We start from the raw sequence: 15,120 nt of genomic DNA on the forward strand, positions 1-15,120 counted from the left end.
TAGGTCAAATATTTTTATTACAAATCTATATAATATTGCCTGATCATGAGTATTCAGCGGCACTTGTTCAGACAATTATTGAGCAGAACCTGCAAGACTTTGAACACAAATCTCAGATGCCAAAAACTATCAACAGGTAAATCACAGCAGTTTAATTTGGAATTGTATACATTATCGCATAAACTGGTTATGTGCTTTACTCAAGATTAAACAGCTCTGCTTCGGCTCTCGGGGTGTGTCATCATCATAATCCATCGTCGGTTTGTTCCCCATTAGTGGGGGTGGCCGATTGTTTCCCCGCAGCAATTGTTTTAATCCCTTTTCTCCATTTCACCCTGTCCCTTGCATCTTCCTCCTTCAGTCCGACTTTTTTAAACTCATCCTTCACTTGTTGTTTCCACGTTCTTCTTGGACGACCGCGTTTCCTCTTCCCATCCACCTTTAGATCTAGTGCATTTTTAAGAAAACTTCCTTCCTCCCTCCTTATCACATGTCCATACCATCTTACTCCATTTGCCCTTGCCAGTTGGTCTATGGTCTCTCTCATCTCTAGCATATCCAACAATTCTTCAGTCCTTTTTTCCTTTCTCGTTTTCACTCCACATATTGCTCTCACTATTGACCTTTCCGTTCTTCTCAGGATTGCCAGTTCACTCTCTCTCAATACCCATGTCTCGCTAGTCGCTACCATATAGCATTGCAGGCCGCACACAGCTCCGATATACTTTTCCTTTCATCCTTAGTGAAAATTTTCTGCCATACAACATTTCCCCACATTCCCTGAACTTTGCCCAGCCCAATCTTGCCCTTGTTGTCACCGCTGCTTCACATCCACCACTTCCATTTATCCGATCACCCAGATAACAGAAGTCTGTCACTGTTTCGATGCCATGGCAGAACTCATCATCATGGCCTTCCACTTCATTCCCTCCTTTACTGCATTTCCCACAAACAAAAGTGGACTGAGTGGACTTAGTGCACTTAGTGGACTAGAATATTGTGTGCACTCAGCAATGCATTTCAGGACTGCTCTCCATTTACTGGCACTTAGTGGACTAGAATAATTTCTCGGCAACAATTATCAGGAATTCCACTCTGTTACTGTCAATCTCAGTAGGCTAATCTGGCATGCAATGCGTCAGTGGCTCAAAACCTCTGCTTCTGCAAGTATAATATAGTATATATATCATACTGTATATGAAACTGCCAGGATTAAGCACTTATATTATAGAAGCGTTCTCAGTCTGATTATTAAGATCGATCAGTGAAGTCCTGTCGTTTTTGTTTGTCATGGTAGATAAGCTTGTGTCTCAATTAGACAACTTCTCTGAGTTTTTTAGTGTCAAGGTTAAGTTTAATGTCAAGAACTTGGTTGTACATAATAGGCTAGTACTAGTAGAAAATTTTTAAGTCTTTTCACATTTGAATTTTAGGTGTTATTTTCATGCAAAGCACTGATGATGGGAAATCGTTAGAGAAAAGTACATCAAACCTTAGCTCTGAAAAACTCAATCCCTCACCGCCGTAAGATGCATTTTATCAGGTTATGTTATTGTTTTGTGAGGTTGTCACTTTTTTGCAGTAGCCTACTGTATTAGAATTTTTAAGTCTGTTTAGTCTATTCTCTCGTTTTGTTAGAGCTTGATAATTTTAGGTTACCATAAAACTTTTTTTTCTGATGTGTTTCTTCAATGCAGTGCTCTTCAACTATGTGTATATATATGTTGTTAGTGCAGTGGTTTTCAACCTTTTTCATACTGCGACCCATTTTAACAACCCAATGTAACTAACGATGAATGGACCCCTTCCAAAAATTTTGTTTCAGGCATATGTAATACATTTGCAGACAGTGCACACCGTTTTGGCCTTCCGGTGTCCTCAGTGCAGTAGGTACACTTGGTACTAGCGTACTGCTAACCTTGCCAAAGTGCTCAAACTGCGAGCAGTGAGCTTTGCGCAATGCACAGCAAGGTGACTCCAGTAAAGTGCTCAATCGGCATAAGCCAAAAGCGTATTACATTTGTGTATGCGCAATAGCACAAAAAATATACAGTGATTAAAAATAATATAAATTGTGATACCACTCTGTTGAAAAAAATACTCATTTATTGATATCATGCACAAGGCAGCATCAGTGAGATGTTTTTTTTTCTGCTTAAATCTTTTACTTTTTTTATGGTTTGTCTTCGTGACCCCCATAGAAAAGGCAAACCACCTTCAGGTTGAAAACCACTGTGTTAGTGTACCTATACCTAAGACTGTGTACGAGATCACAAATATGGTATACGACTGAGAATTGAATACCGTACAGATTACTTTTGGGCTTTCAATATTTTTTTATAAATATAAAAAATTAGTGGGGAAATGTTGCATGGCAGAAAATTTTCACTAAGGATGAAAGGAAAAGTATATCGGAGCTGTGTGCGGCCTGCAGTGCTATATGGTAGCGAGACATGGGTATTAAGAGAGAGTGAACTGGCAATCCTGAGAAGAACGGAAACGTCAATGGTGAGAGCAATGTGTGGGGTGAAAACGAGAAAGGAAAAAAGGACTGAAGAATTGTTGGATATGCTAGAGATGAGAGAGACCATAGACCAACTGGCAAGGGAAAATGGAGTAAGATGGTATGGACATGTGATAAGGAGGGAGGAAGGAAGTTTTCTTAGAAAGGCAGTAGATGTAAAGGTGGATGGGAAGAGGAAATGCAGTCGTCCAAGAAGAACGTGGAAACAACAAGTGAAGGATGAATTTAAAAAAGTCGGACTGAAGGAGGAAGATGCAAGGGACAGGGTGAAATGAAGAAAAGGGATTAAAACAATTGCTGCGGGGAAACAATCGGCCACCCCCACTAGTGGGGAACAAATCGACGATGGATTATGATGGTAGTAAAGTATTTTATACTCACATACAGTAGGCTATTGGATCCAGGGAGAGCGCGTGGTCACGTGCATCCCCAAAACTGAGAAATGGCAGTAATTTTTGTTGTTTTGCACAACTTTCTCACCCGCTTCGCTCAATCCTATTTCATTAACTCAACCAATTGTATGAGGCGTTTGTGCTTTCAGCAGTGGTTTATAAAGAAAACATTTGTTGTTGTGCCTCACAATAACTAAACAAATAATGCAACACTTTGAAGTAGACACATTGTTCTCTCTACTGGCTAACTGCTAACTTATTTCAATATTCAAGAGATACCAGTACTCCGGTAGCCTATGAGGTACCTGGTTTTTTTTTTCGGTCATTTATCAGTCATTGACCGATTTTTTAGCAAAATGTCCGAAAAAAATATAGTCAATTCGGTCAAATTGTCTGAAAAAATATATAGTCAATTAGGTCAAAATGTCCGAAAAAAATATATAGTCAATTGACTATATGTGACCAAAAATGACCAAAATACATAAAACTGACCGAATTTTTTTAAAGTCATTTCGGACATAATACCGAAAAGTCTCGGCGAAAAAAAACCCAGGTGAGGTACCATGCATCTTGTATATCCCATTAGGCTTATACGGGAAATCGGGGGCACCTCGGTATACATAGATTTAAATTTCTCAATGAAACACTGCAACCTACATCATAGTAATGCAAGAACAATTCCGGATCTAGATGGACATGATGATGTTTCGGTTTTGAGCACAAGTTTGTAAAATTGTCACTGTGGGTCTAGATACTGCAGAGTAAAAGTTTGCTTGACTGAGATCGGTGCTTCGTTGGAGCATAACTTTTGCAAACTGTAACATTTCACACCGGAATACGATGCTGCATTGAATTTTACAGTAATATAATGGACTTCACCTAAGAGATGTACCTTAATTACATGCAGTAGCAAAAAAATAACAACTTGAAAACACCATATTTTCACCAAAGCAAAGTTTGTTGGAGAAATTGCTAATGCAAAAGTTCGATCACAAACAAGGGATCCTGAAGAACAACCTCCGGTTTTTGAGAAGTATTCTTACGCCCCTCGTGCAATTCATCATGCTCATCAAATTATAATTGCCGCAACAGTTAAATATGAAGCTTAAAAGTAGTTCCAAAATCGGCATGAAGTTAATAAGGGTAAATTTTATCTCTGGTTCTAAAATCTTAAACATTGATGAAATTTTAAGGCTATTACAGATTTACAGTACTGGTAGTAGGCTATCGATTCTGTTTACTGTACAGGGTCATCAATAAATAATTAGCGTTACAACGTCAAGCAACTGTATTTAACAAATGGTAAACGATTTTTGAGTAATAAATATATAATATTATTGTTAAATAAATAAGTATTTAGGAAAAACAGGTTTTACTCAATGTGTCCGCCATTTGCATCAATAACAAGTCGGAGACGCTTCGAAAAGGACCCGCAAGAGTCATGAATAACTCTTTGAGATATTTTGGTCCATTCTTTTTTCAGATTAGCCTTCAGCGCTTCCAAATTTTGGTGGTGTTTACTATTTGGTCGAAACCTTGCTCTCCAGGTAAGACCAGATGTCAAAGTCTAAGGGGTTCTGGTCTCTGGATGAAGGAGGCCATTCTTGGAAATGAAGAACGGCACATTACCTGAAAGCCACAAAAATCAATGGACTCCTTCCTGATTCTTTGGCTGCAACCCACACCATCATTGATGCCGCCACTTGTCTCCGAGTGACTACCCGGGGTTCCACGTCAACATCTTTTTACCAAACACGATCATTCTGACTGCTAAAATGAGGGAGCAAGTCTTTTAGGCGCAGACAGTTAGGCACTGGTCAAATAAGCGCGCACACTGTGGTGTCTTGATATTCAGGTGCGGAGCACTGTGTTGCCCGTTCATTTAGGTGCTATTTCCAGTAAAGTCTGCAGTTGTATCAGCTTGGCAGGTAGGGCAATGCTTTTCACACAAAATGTTATATTGAACAAAAAAAATATGTTGTTTTGTTAAAGCGCGTGCATTTATTTGTTGTTAGTCATGGATTCAGTAAGTGAAGCTGCTTTATCCGACAATGCTTTTCACACAAAATGTTGTATTGAACTGAAAAATATGTCATGGCTTCGGTAAGTGAAGCTGCTTAAACCACCAACGCTTGTCACACAAAATGTTATATTGAACAGAAAAATAAATTGTTTTTTTTAATGGGCGTGTTCGGCATTTGGTTGTTGTTAGTCCAGGTTTGCGGCGGCGAAAGCTTTATAAATTAATTATTCAATTTTCCGAACATGACTGAGTTCACTTTTAGTTATATAAGTCAAATAATAACTACCACTAAACATCAGTAAAAAATATACCGTAGCCTATATTCAAGCGGGTGGAAGGCTTGAGTGAAGAGTAACTTAGCATTCTGTCAAAACCCGCACTAGGTTTTACCAAAGCTGGGCTGATACAATCTGCAGACTTTACTAGGAATAGCACCTAAATGAACGGGCACCATAGTGCTTCGCACCTAAATATCCGGACGCCACAGTGTGCGCGCCTATTTGACCGGCGCCTAAAAGACGTGGACCCTAAAATGATGCTGGACATCAAGTTTCTTGTCATTGCTGAACACAAGGTTTGGCAGCATGCCTCCTTCAGTGCGTGAGAAAAGAATTCTGGCTCTGGAGAGACGTTGGTATTGGCATTTAGCAACTGTTTCTTTATGTGTTTGAATGGGCTCATCTTCAAATCCTTCTTTAGATGTGTGAAAATGGTTCCATAGGCCACTTCGCCTCTTTTGCCATTTTTTTTATTGGATCTCCTGTAACATTAATTAATTATTGATGACCCTGTACAATTTGGATGGCTGTTAAAATGTGATAATTTGTAACCTCTTATTGTTTCATTATTCTATAAAGTTTAAATCCATTTTTGTTATCTACCTACAATATTATACAAACCATTCAAGTGTCCTGTTCAAGTTCATTGGTTTGTACGACGCGGGCTGTGCAATGTACATATATTAATACAATCATACATTGGCAGGGTTTAACCTTAACTTTTTTTTGCACTGGACAACCGGACCAGTGGCTCACCATTTGCACTGGTCCGTACGAGATCGCACTGGTCTGTCCCGTTGACTGATAAAAACAGGATTGTCGTGGGAAGCACGAGGCCAACCCAGGGAAAACCACCTTAAAGCGACAATAATGAATGGTGGCAATAACATGGAAATATGCAATGGCAATAACAGTAACAACAGTTTATCTATAGTGCAGTCGTGGGACCTTAAAAAGTGGTTGTTCCCGACAATTATTCACCAAATCAAACGCCATATAAAACTGTTATGGTCTACTTAACCTAGCTGGCATCTTACGTCATGGAAATTGCTAGAAAATGTCCAAATATTGCACCATCGTTCGTAAGACCTGATGAAACATTGCATCACCACCTTTGAACACCTGTTTGAATTGCGAGACAATGTCTTTCATTATTGCGTCACAGTTACTGTTTACGTGAGTTTGAGATATCGCAAATTATTCTAGTCATTCGTAAAATGGTTGCTTGAAAGTTGGAGGCATATTTAACTGTTTGCTTGGTGCTTGCCAGCTGGACGAAATTTCCGTCTTTTATCTAAGTAATTTGGATTGTAGTGACAAGTTTTTAGTGGTGTATTGCGTTGCACCCCATTTTCGATAGCTGCGGGCTAATTTTACGGAAATACACTTTTTGAATAGACGTTTCAAAGGAGTGCTTTTTTTTCGGTCATTACATACAGACGAACGGATCCGAGAATTTTATGTTACAATTTTCCCACGAAGAGATTATGGTTTACCGCTGTGACCATAAATAATAAAAGACGTTACTCTGTCTAGTGTTTGGTACTGAAGCAAAATAATAAAAGACGAAGTTGTTGGTTTAGTAGGCTACAGAAGCAAAGAAATAATAAAAGAAGATCTTGTTGGCTGGTAGTCTACAGAAGCAAAATAAAATTAAAGACATTTCTTCTCAGTTGGTACTGAAGAACTTCAAGCTAAAAATTAAAGGCGTTTCTTTGTTGGTTCTGAAGAAAAAACTACATTGACATTCATTGGCAAGAAAGAAGATTAAAGACAATCCATCTGTGCTTGAAGATTCAAGTGGACGAATCCAAGCAAGTTTTGTGGAACTTTAGGACTTCATATTCCCGTGCAACTACGGTATTGTGCATTTAAATTCTTTTTGTATTTTTACGGTCTTTGGAGTTAAGTTTTTTGTAACTTAATTTTGTGTGTTTGTGTAACGTAATTTTTTAATTATTAAATTTAGCCCCAACATTTAATATGTCTGCACTCGGTGGCGACAGGGACTCGGCCGCCGTGGACTTGACTGAGTTTAAGCCTAATGATGTTCTTTGCGGTCGGGCAAGCCATTCTAGGGAGGGACCAAGTAACGATGAGGCTAAGTCAGTTCGAGAGGCCCGGCATCTTAGAAGGGATATTTTGACTCAAATTGGGGAACTTTCTGTAGCCCTAGGTTCTTTGAGTGATAAGCAGGAACTGTTAATTTTTAGATCTAAGTTCTCTACTTTGGAAGAGGATTTACGTCATTTCCATGCTCTTTTGATTAAAATTTTTAACTCTGCAATCTTGGCAGAACTTCGTGATAGGGTAGATCCCGAATTTAACTCGTTGAAAAATAACTTCGAACAAAAAGAAAGTGAGTTCTCAGATATGTTGGATGCTGACATACATCCTGAGGATAGCGCCTCAAATGTAAGCACCAGGATGTCTAGGAGTTTGTCTCGGGTAGTTGCACAAATTAATCTACAGCTAAGACGAGAGGAGCTCCAGATACAAGCCGAAGCGAGAGCTGCTGAGGCTGCCATGAGAGCGCAGGCCATACGAGCTGAGGCCGCGAGAGCTGAGGCTGCCGCGAGAGCTGAGGCTGCTGCGAGAGCTGAGGCTGCCGCGAGAGCTGTGGCCGTACGAACTGAGGCTGCCGCGAAAGCCGAAGCGAGAGCTGCTGAGTTCGCACTCAAAGACGCACAGTTGAGGGCTGAACAACGTAAGGAGGTAGCTTTAGCTGAATATCGATCAGAGGTGGGCTCTCGGCGTAGCTCTAAGAAGGGATCTTCTATGCATTCCAGAAGTGAACATCAATCACAGTTTAATATACATAACCTTTTCCAGACGCCTGTTCAATCTGTAAGTGGACCAGAGCAATCCACACGTTTTCAAGCTGTTTCAGGAGGTCTCGGGGCCGCAGCTAAAGGTCTTCCGAAGGACCTAGAGCCAAGGCCTGCGAATTATAGCCGAACTCCTGCCCCAGAGCGTACAGGTCACGGGGCCGCTATCAGAAGTATTGTTTTGCCCCCTTCACAGTTTTCTGCGCCGCTAGTTTTTGATCGCCCAGCTACACGTAAATTTGGGTGGTTGTGAGAGGCGTATCGCGTCTCCTGATTTTAACATGTCTGAGGATCGTGATCGGGCTGTGCATGTGACTGAGCCCCCTCAGCCCCTTAAGGGATATAGCTTGTCTTCTCCCACTAAAGCGAGTCCACAACAACAGGATTGCTTTTTTGAATACCAAAATAGTAGGACGTTTTTCGATAAGGCGGCCTTGATTGGTTACGATGGTAATAATATGCCATTTATCTTCTTTAAAAATCGTGTTACGGCCTTAATGGCAGCTTCGCCCTTTAAAGGAACTCGTTTGACTTTGTTACAAGCAGCTTGTGTTAGAACAGCTGCGCAAACGATTGCTAATTTGGTTTCTGACACTCCTGGCTTGTCAGAGGAAGACAGGATAGAAATGTCGTTAGCTCGCTTGTCCCAACGTTTTGAGGTTCGTGGAGGTCTTTTCGCTGAACCGGAAATTAGAAAGTATCGCTATGGTAGCAAATTGGCTTTGATCTTTTCCAGTGATTTGAAAGAGTTTAAAGATGAATTGTCGCAGTGTCTGCTTTACGCGCAAGCTTATGGTCAGCGTGACAAATTGGAAGGACGTTTTGTTTTGGATTTGGCTAAGCGACTCCCGTTTGACGCTAAGCAGCGTTATCTTGACTTTTTAGGTGATCAGTATGGTGGTACTGATGAGCCTACGTTTCAGAGTTTGTTTGAATTTGTAGTACGGGAGGAAACTCGCAAGTCGACTGATTTTAGCATTATGCTAATGGGCGATTCTGATGAGTCGCAGCATTTTAAAAAGTTTGGCAAAGGAAAATTGCCTTCATGTCCGGTTAGGCAGACGTCGGTAAAACCCCATGATAATGTGATTTCAGGGAGTTCGCAGTACTCGACTGCTGTTGGCGCACCGTGCGGTGGTGTGGCCAGACGTAGAGACATACCGGCATGTTTTTATTGTTCGTCACGTGGTCAAGTTGAATATCATTTTTTGTCTAATTGTAAAGAATTTTTGCGCTTGACACCTAAAGATCGGAGAGATGTCATTGTGAAAGCTGGCAAATGCTTGAATTGTTTGCGCCAGCATATGGTTAGGGATTGCGTTCATGCAAACAACTGTCGTCAGTGTGGCCCTAACAACGGGGTCTGCTACTATTCGGGGAGTCCGATTCGACTAGTCCGATTTGGCGAGTTCCCTATTCGGCGAGAGCCCTTTTCGGCGAGTGCCCTATTCGGCGAGGTTTTAAAATTTTTGAAAGGAAATTATCGGGTACCGTAGCCTAATTATAATTGCCGTTTTTACATCGTTTTAACGTCGCTAAACGTTGAAATCGTGCAGAAAGGAATAAAAAGAAAATGTTTGAACTATTAAATTAAAATTCGTCATGTCAGTTCAGTTGTTTTTATGTCTGACCATCATATGAAAAACAATACACGTCAACATAGCAAAGGTAGAAGCGACAAAACGCGAACGTTAAAACGTGCTTGTGACCGAAGTAAGTTATTGAGTTGAAAGAAATTTGGCACGGTTCGCAACACTTTCAGAAAAATTTAAGATATGAAGGAAAAATAAAACAAAGAAAATGTTACAAAAAAAAATAAAATAGATCATGTTTATGTCTATAAGTTAGTACTTTTGAATAGTTGAAATGATTAGTTTGGACCAACAAATGTGTGGCCTACAGCTTGGATTGAAAGGAAATTATCGGGTACCGTAGCCTAGTTATCCCGACCAGCAAAAAATTGTTCCAAGAACACAGTTCATTTTTACATTGTAGTAACAGAATGAAAAGGCTAACATAGTTAAAATGATTAGTTTGGACCAACAAATGTGTGGCCTACAGCTTGGATTGAAAGGAAATTATCGGGTACCGTAGCCTAGTTATCCCGACCAGCAAAAAATTGTTCCAAGAACACAGTTCATTTTTACATTGTAGTAACAGAATGAAAAGGCTAAACAAATGTGTGGCCTATCGTGTTAACGTCGCTAAACGTTGGAATTGTGTAGAAAAGGGAGCTTTTGCTGACTAGGATACTTTGAAACTGAGAAACATTCACAGAAGCCCTACGATTTGTTCCAAGAACCCATTTAGCATAACATTTCATTTGTACATTGATTCAACGTCTGAATACATTATCTTAAAAATGCAACGTATCGTAGGGCTTCTGTGAATGTTTCTCAGTTTCAACGTATCCTAGTCCAGTGCTCTTCAACTGGGTATACTGTATACCCAAGTGTATACCAGATCAAAACTAGGGTATACAGCTGGAGAAGGGTATACAGCTTAGATCTGTGATAGTGGACGTCACAACAGAGGTACGGTGGCTATCGCGAGGGAAAGTTATTTGCCGTGTGTTTCAACTTCGCGAACAATTAAGGGCATTTTACACTGAACACGAAGACCCACGGGCTTCCAAGTTTCGTGACATATTCTGGATTGCAAAATTGGCATTGCCTACTTGGCGTCGATTTTTGATCGTTTGAACCAAGTGAACACGGTGAACATCAGTCTTCAAGGGAGAGGGGGTGATATATTTCGGTCAACTAGCAAGATCAATGCACTGAAGATGAAAATTTCACTCTGGAAAGGGAATGCTTTGTCGAGGAACTTCAATGACTTACTACATGAAAGAGTCTAGCTGGAAGTTTGAGGACGTTTCTACTGAAGATAACTTGTCTGGCTTTATTGTTGGTCACCTGAAATTACTTGCTGACAATTTGACTACGTATTTTCCTGAAGATAACGAACAATGTCTGGAAGCAAACTCGTGGATTATCCAACCATTTAATGACGAACCAACTGAAGATGAAGAATTATTGGAACTACGGGCTGATTTAAATCAAAAACACTCATTCCAAGAAGTGGATTACACAGAATGTTGGGTTTCTCTTCTTGAATTTCTCGAATACAAAAATCTCGCGCAAAAAGCCATTGATGTTTTGGTGCAGATGCCTACCACTTATTTGTGTGAAGAAGGATTTTCCAGTTTAATTGAGATCAAGTCAACCGAATAAAACTCAATACTTGCCATTGATTCTTTAATGCGGGGAGGAAAAGAGAAAGAGCTAACACCACGTTATGTCCAACTTGCCGAAACAATGCAACAACAAGCTAGCCATTAAATCAACTTCAATTTTGACTTTTTTTTGCACTTTTGCATGCGTATAGTTTCTTGAGTCCAGTTCAAGACTACTATAATCACTTTAACAAACAATTAATTAATTATTAATTTTATATTACTTCCTGTGCACAATTAAACAAGTTGCTATTTGTGAGGTATACGAAGTTATTAAAAATTGAAAAAAGGTGTACCACGGACAAAAAGGTTGAAGAGCACTGTATAGTCAGCAAAAGCACCCTTGTCTACACGATTTCAACGTTTAGCGACGTTAAAACGATAGGCCACACATTTGGTTAGCCTTTTCATTCTGTTACTACAATGTAAAAATGAACTGCTAGGCTAACTGGGTTCTTGGAACAAATTTTTGCTGGTAGGGATAACTAGGCTACGGTAGCCTACCCGATAATTTCCTTTCAATCTAAGCTGTAGGAGTGTAGGTCACACATTTGTTGATCCAAACTAATCATTTTAACCATAGGCGCCTAAGCCGTAGGGGCCAGGCCCCCACGCATATTTCCGCGTGGGAGCAACTTTTTATGCGGCATTGATACATAAAACAATAGATGAACTAGCGATCGGCAGCAGGAAAACATTTTTAAATACAAACCGCAACAGCTTCGCAGTAAATAATCACTAGAACGAGTAGCGATGCTACAATCCTACCCCAGACAAAAAAATCTGTCATTTTTACGTTGATTTAACGTCTGCAGACGTTGAATAAATGACTGATTTTGCTGCCTGTGACATAGCAAAAATCTACCATTTTGCGTCGATTCAATGTCATCAGATGTTGAATGCACCCAAAAACAACATAATTTGCTACGTTGACGCAGCGTGCGTTTAACTTAATGCGCTTGCAAACAGCCTCCTGTCGCTTTCGAAAGTCGAAACCTCTGCAGAGAATTGTCGCGGCAGTGAATCGGTTGCTGTGAAAATGAACTTGAAGTCTCGGCCCGAGGTTACCACTAACCAACGTAACAAGGGCTGGTACATACCGCACTGCCCACAGTCGCACAAGCGGCATAATCAACACAACAACGGACTCGCGCAAACTGCATGGCGCACACACGTCCGTTGCCATAGAAACCCGATCAAAGGCGGGGAATATGCGCATCGTTTGTTTCATCTGCAACACGAAAACGGGCGTATTACAGCGAATTGGAACTTGAAAGCTGGTCAGCCATAAGTTGCGATATTGTAGTGAAAAGGGAGCAATGTCAAGTCGAAAACTTAATCAAACGTCCCTCTGTAACTATTTTTCAAGGGCTGTTTACGGATGTCAGCAACTTTTAAATTTATTAAAGGTGACGTGCTGTTGAATTGATGTAAACATGAATGATTTTGCTTTCAACAGGTATATTTTCAAGCATATGATCAAGTTAGTATTTTCATTCCATTTACAGTATACCTTTTAGTAAACCTTTTCGTCTCTTGTTTCATGCTAATAAATCTAGTTCGTTGCTAAACTTTATGTTGCGCTTTAAGAGTCGCAGTCCATCAACCGCTAGCCAACGCCGACGCATGTGTTTTGGTCGAGCTTTGTTTATAATAATTAACGGTAGGTCGAACGTAGCGATAACTCCGAGTGTGGCAATAAAAGCAATCCTAGTGTGACGACATAATTACGTCATCCATCTGCGTGACATTTCGCTGAATTTACGTTGCTACTGATGAAACACGCTTTCGCCCCCACGGCCAAAAAAATAGTTAGGCGCCTATGATTTTAACTATTCAAAAGTACTAACTTGTAGACATAAACATTATTTTTTTGTAACATTTTCTTTGTTTTATTTTTCCTTCATATCTTAAATTTTTTTGAAGGTGATGCAACCTTGCTAAATTTCTTTCAACTCAATAACTTACTTCGGTCACAAGCACGTTTTAACGTTCGCGTTTTGTCGCTTCTACCTTTTTCTACACCTTTGCTATGTTGACGTGAATTGTCGCTTCTACCTTTGCTATGTTGACGTGTATTGTTTTTCATATGATGGTCAGAAATAAAAACAACTGAACATGACATGACGAATGACATGACATGACGAATTTTAATTTAATAGTTCAAACATTTTCTTTTCATTCCTTTCTGCACGATTTCAACGTTTAGCGACGTTAAAACGATGTAAAAACGGCAATTGCAATTAGGCTACGGTACCCGATAATTTCCTTTTAAAAATTTCAAAAACTTGCCGAATAGGGCACTCGCCGAAAAGGGCTCTCGCTGAATAGGGAACTCGCCGAATCGGACTAGTCGAATCGGACTCGCCGAAACGGGCCATTCCGCTAACAACGATAGGAAACACTATTTTCTTCTGCATGATATTTATGTGACGTCACGTGATTCTCTGGACTCGGTCGGTAAAGATGATGCTGGTGCCAGAGTTCCTGTGCGTAATGTTAAGATTGGAAATGTTAAAGCAGCCTTTAACCGCATTACTGCTGCTCGTATTTTGAATCCAATAACTGGCAAATCGAAGTTGGTGTATTGTCAGCATGATCCTGGTTCGCAGTTGACCTTTGTTTCGAGTGATTTGGTCTGCGAACTTGACGTTAAACCCTATGACAAAGCATCGTTTAAAATGGATACTCTGGCTGGTCAGAAACCTACTTGTGCTAACCTTGTTAAACTCAACATCCAGTCGTTAGAGACGGATGAACTGTTTTGTGATGTAACTTCGGTGGTTAACCCAGCTTGGGCTGACGATGTTAAAACTTTACCGCATAAGCAGGATTTAAGTGGTTTCCGTCATTTTCATGACGTGAATATGTTTCATTTGAACGATTGTAGTACTGTAGATGTACTGATTGGCAACGACAACGCTTATTTGATGTGGGCTAAAGAAGAGCGTGTTGGTGAGAATCGTAGTGAATCACATGCTTTGCTCACTCCTCTCGGTTGGTTGGCTTGTGGTGGTAAGTCACCCTTAGATGAAAGCGTTGATAACATGTGCAGAGTGCAGACGTCTTTAGAGTCGGATGTCATCTCTGGCTTTCAGCATAAAATTGAGTCTCGTGATATGGAAATAGCAGACCTGAATAAAGTCATTCAGGATTTGATGTTGCAAAATGAAACCTGTGAATGGTCTCGCAATGACATTTTGGCTAGAAAACTTGTTGAACCGAATATTGAGTTGAAAGATGGTCGATTTGAGATACCTGTACCGTTGAAGGAAGATATTGATTTGCCTAACAATTTTGTGCTGGCGTCAGATAGAGCTGCTGCTTTAAGAAAGAAAGCTTTAAAACAACCTGAACTTCGTGATTTCCTTACTGACACCATGAAGGATCTTAAATCTAATGGTTATATCGAGCGTGCTGGTGAAGCAGAAAATGTAAAGGGATTTGAGTGGTATTTACCATACTTTGTGACGTCACAATTAAAACAGCGCATTGTTTACGATGGCAAGTCTGAATTTCGAGGAACCTGTGTTAATGATGTAATGTTTTCGTGTCCTGATTTGTTAAACTCTCTGGCAGATGTCTTGGCTAGATTTCAGCTTGGTAGATTTTGTTTCGTGGCCAATATGACCAAGTACTTTTTTCACATTTTGGACACTTCAATACGCAAGCCCAATTTTATTGAACTGCTTACGTACACAGGCAGTGCCGTTCGGATCGTGAACGAACGCCCTTTGGTACCTTTGAGTGATGACCCTAGGGATTTTACTGTCATCACCTCTGCCTCACGTTTGACCCCATATTTGGACCCATACTGTGCTGTTGGGAAACCACATGATC

The 15,120-nt window shown here is 40.3% G+C and overlaps 1 protein-coding gene across 1 annotated transcript in view; it reads left to right on the forward strand.

The window, feature by feature from the left end:
- Positions 1-15,120, forward strand: part of LOC145766963 (uncharacterized) — a 22,065-nt gene continuing 6,945 nt past the window's right edge. The window contains exons 1-2 of the mRNA XM_082578684.1: positions 1-136; positions 1,434-1,524. Of these exons, the coding sequence (XP_082434810.1) occupies positions 46-136; positions 1,434-1,524 (182 nt within the window). The 5' untranslated portion in view covers positions 1-45. The remainder of the gene's footprint in view (positions 137-1,433; positions 1,525-15,120) is intronic.

Source organism: Aplidium turbinatum, chromosome 3, assembly GCF_918807975.1.
Source record: "Aplidium turbinatum chromosome 3, kaAplTurb1.1, whole genome shotgun sequence".
NCBI classification, from domain to species: domain Eukaryota; kingdom Metazoa; phylum Chordata; class Ascidiacea; order Aplousobranchia; family Polyclinidae; genus Aplidium; species Aplidium turbinatum.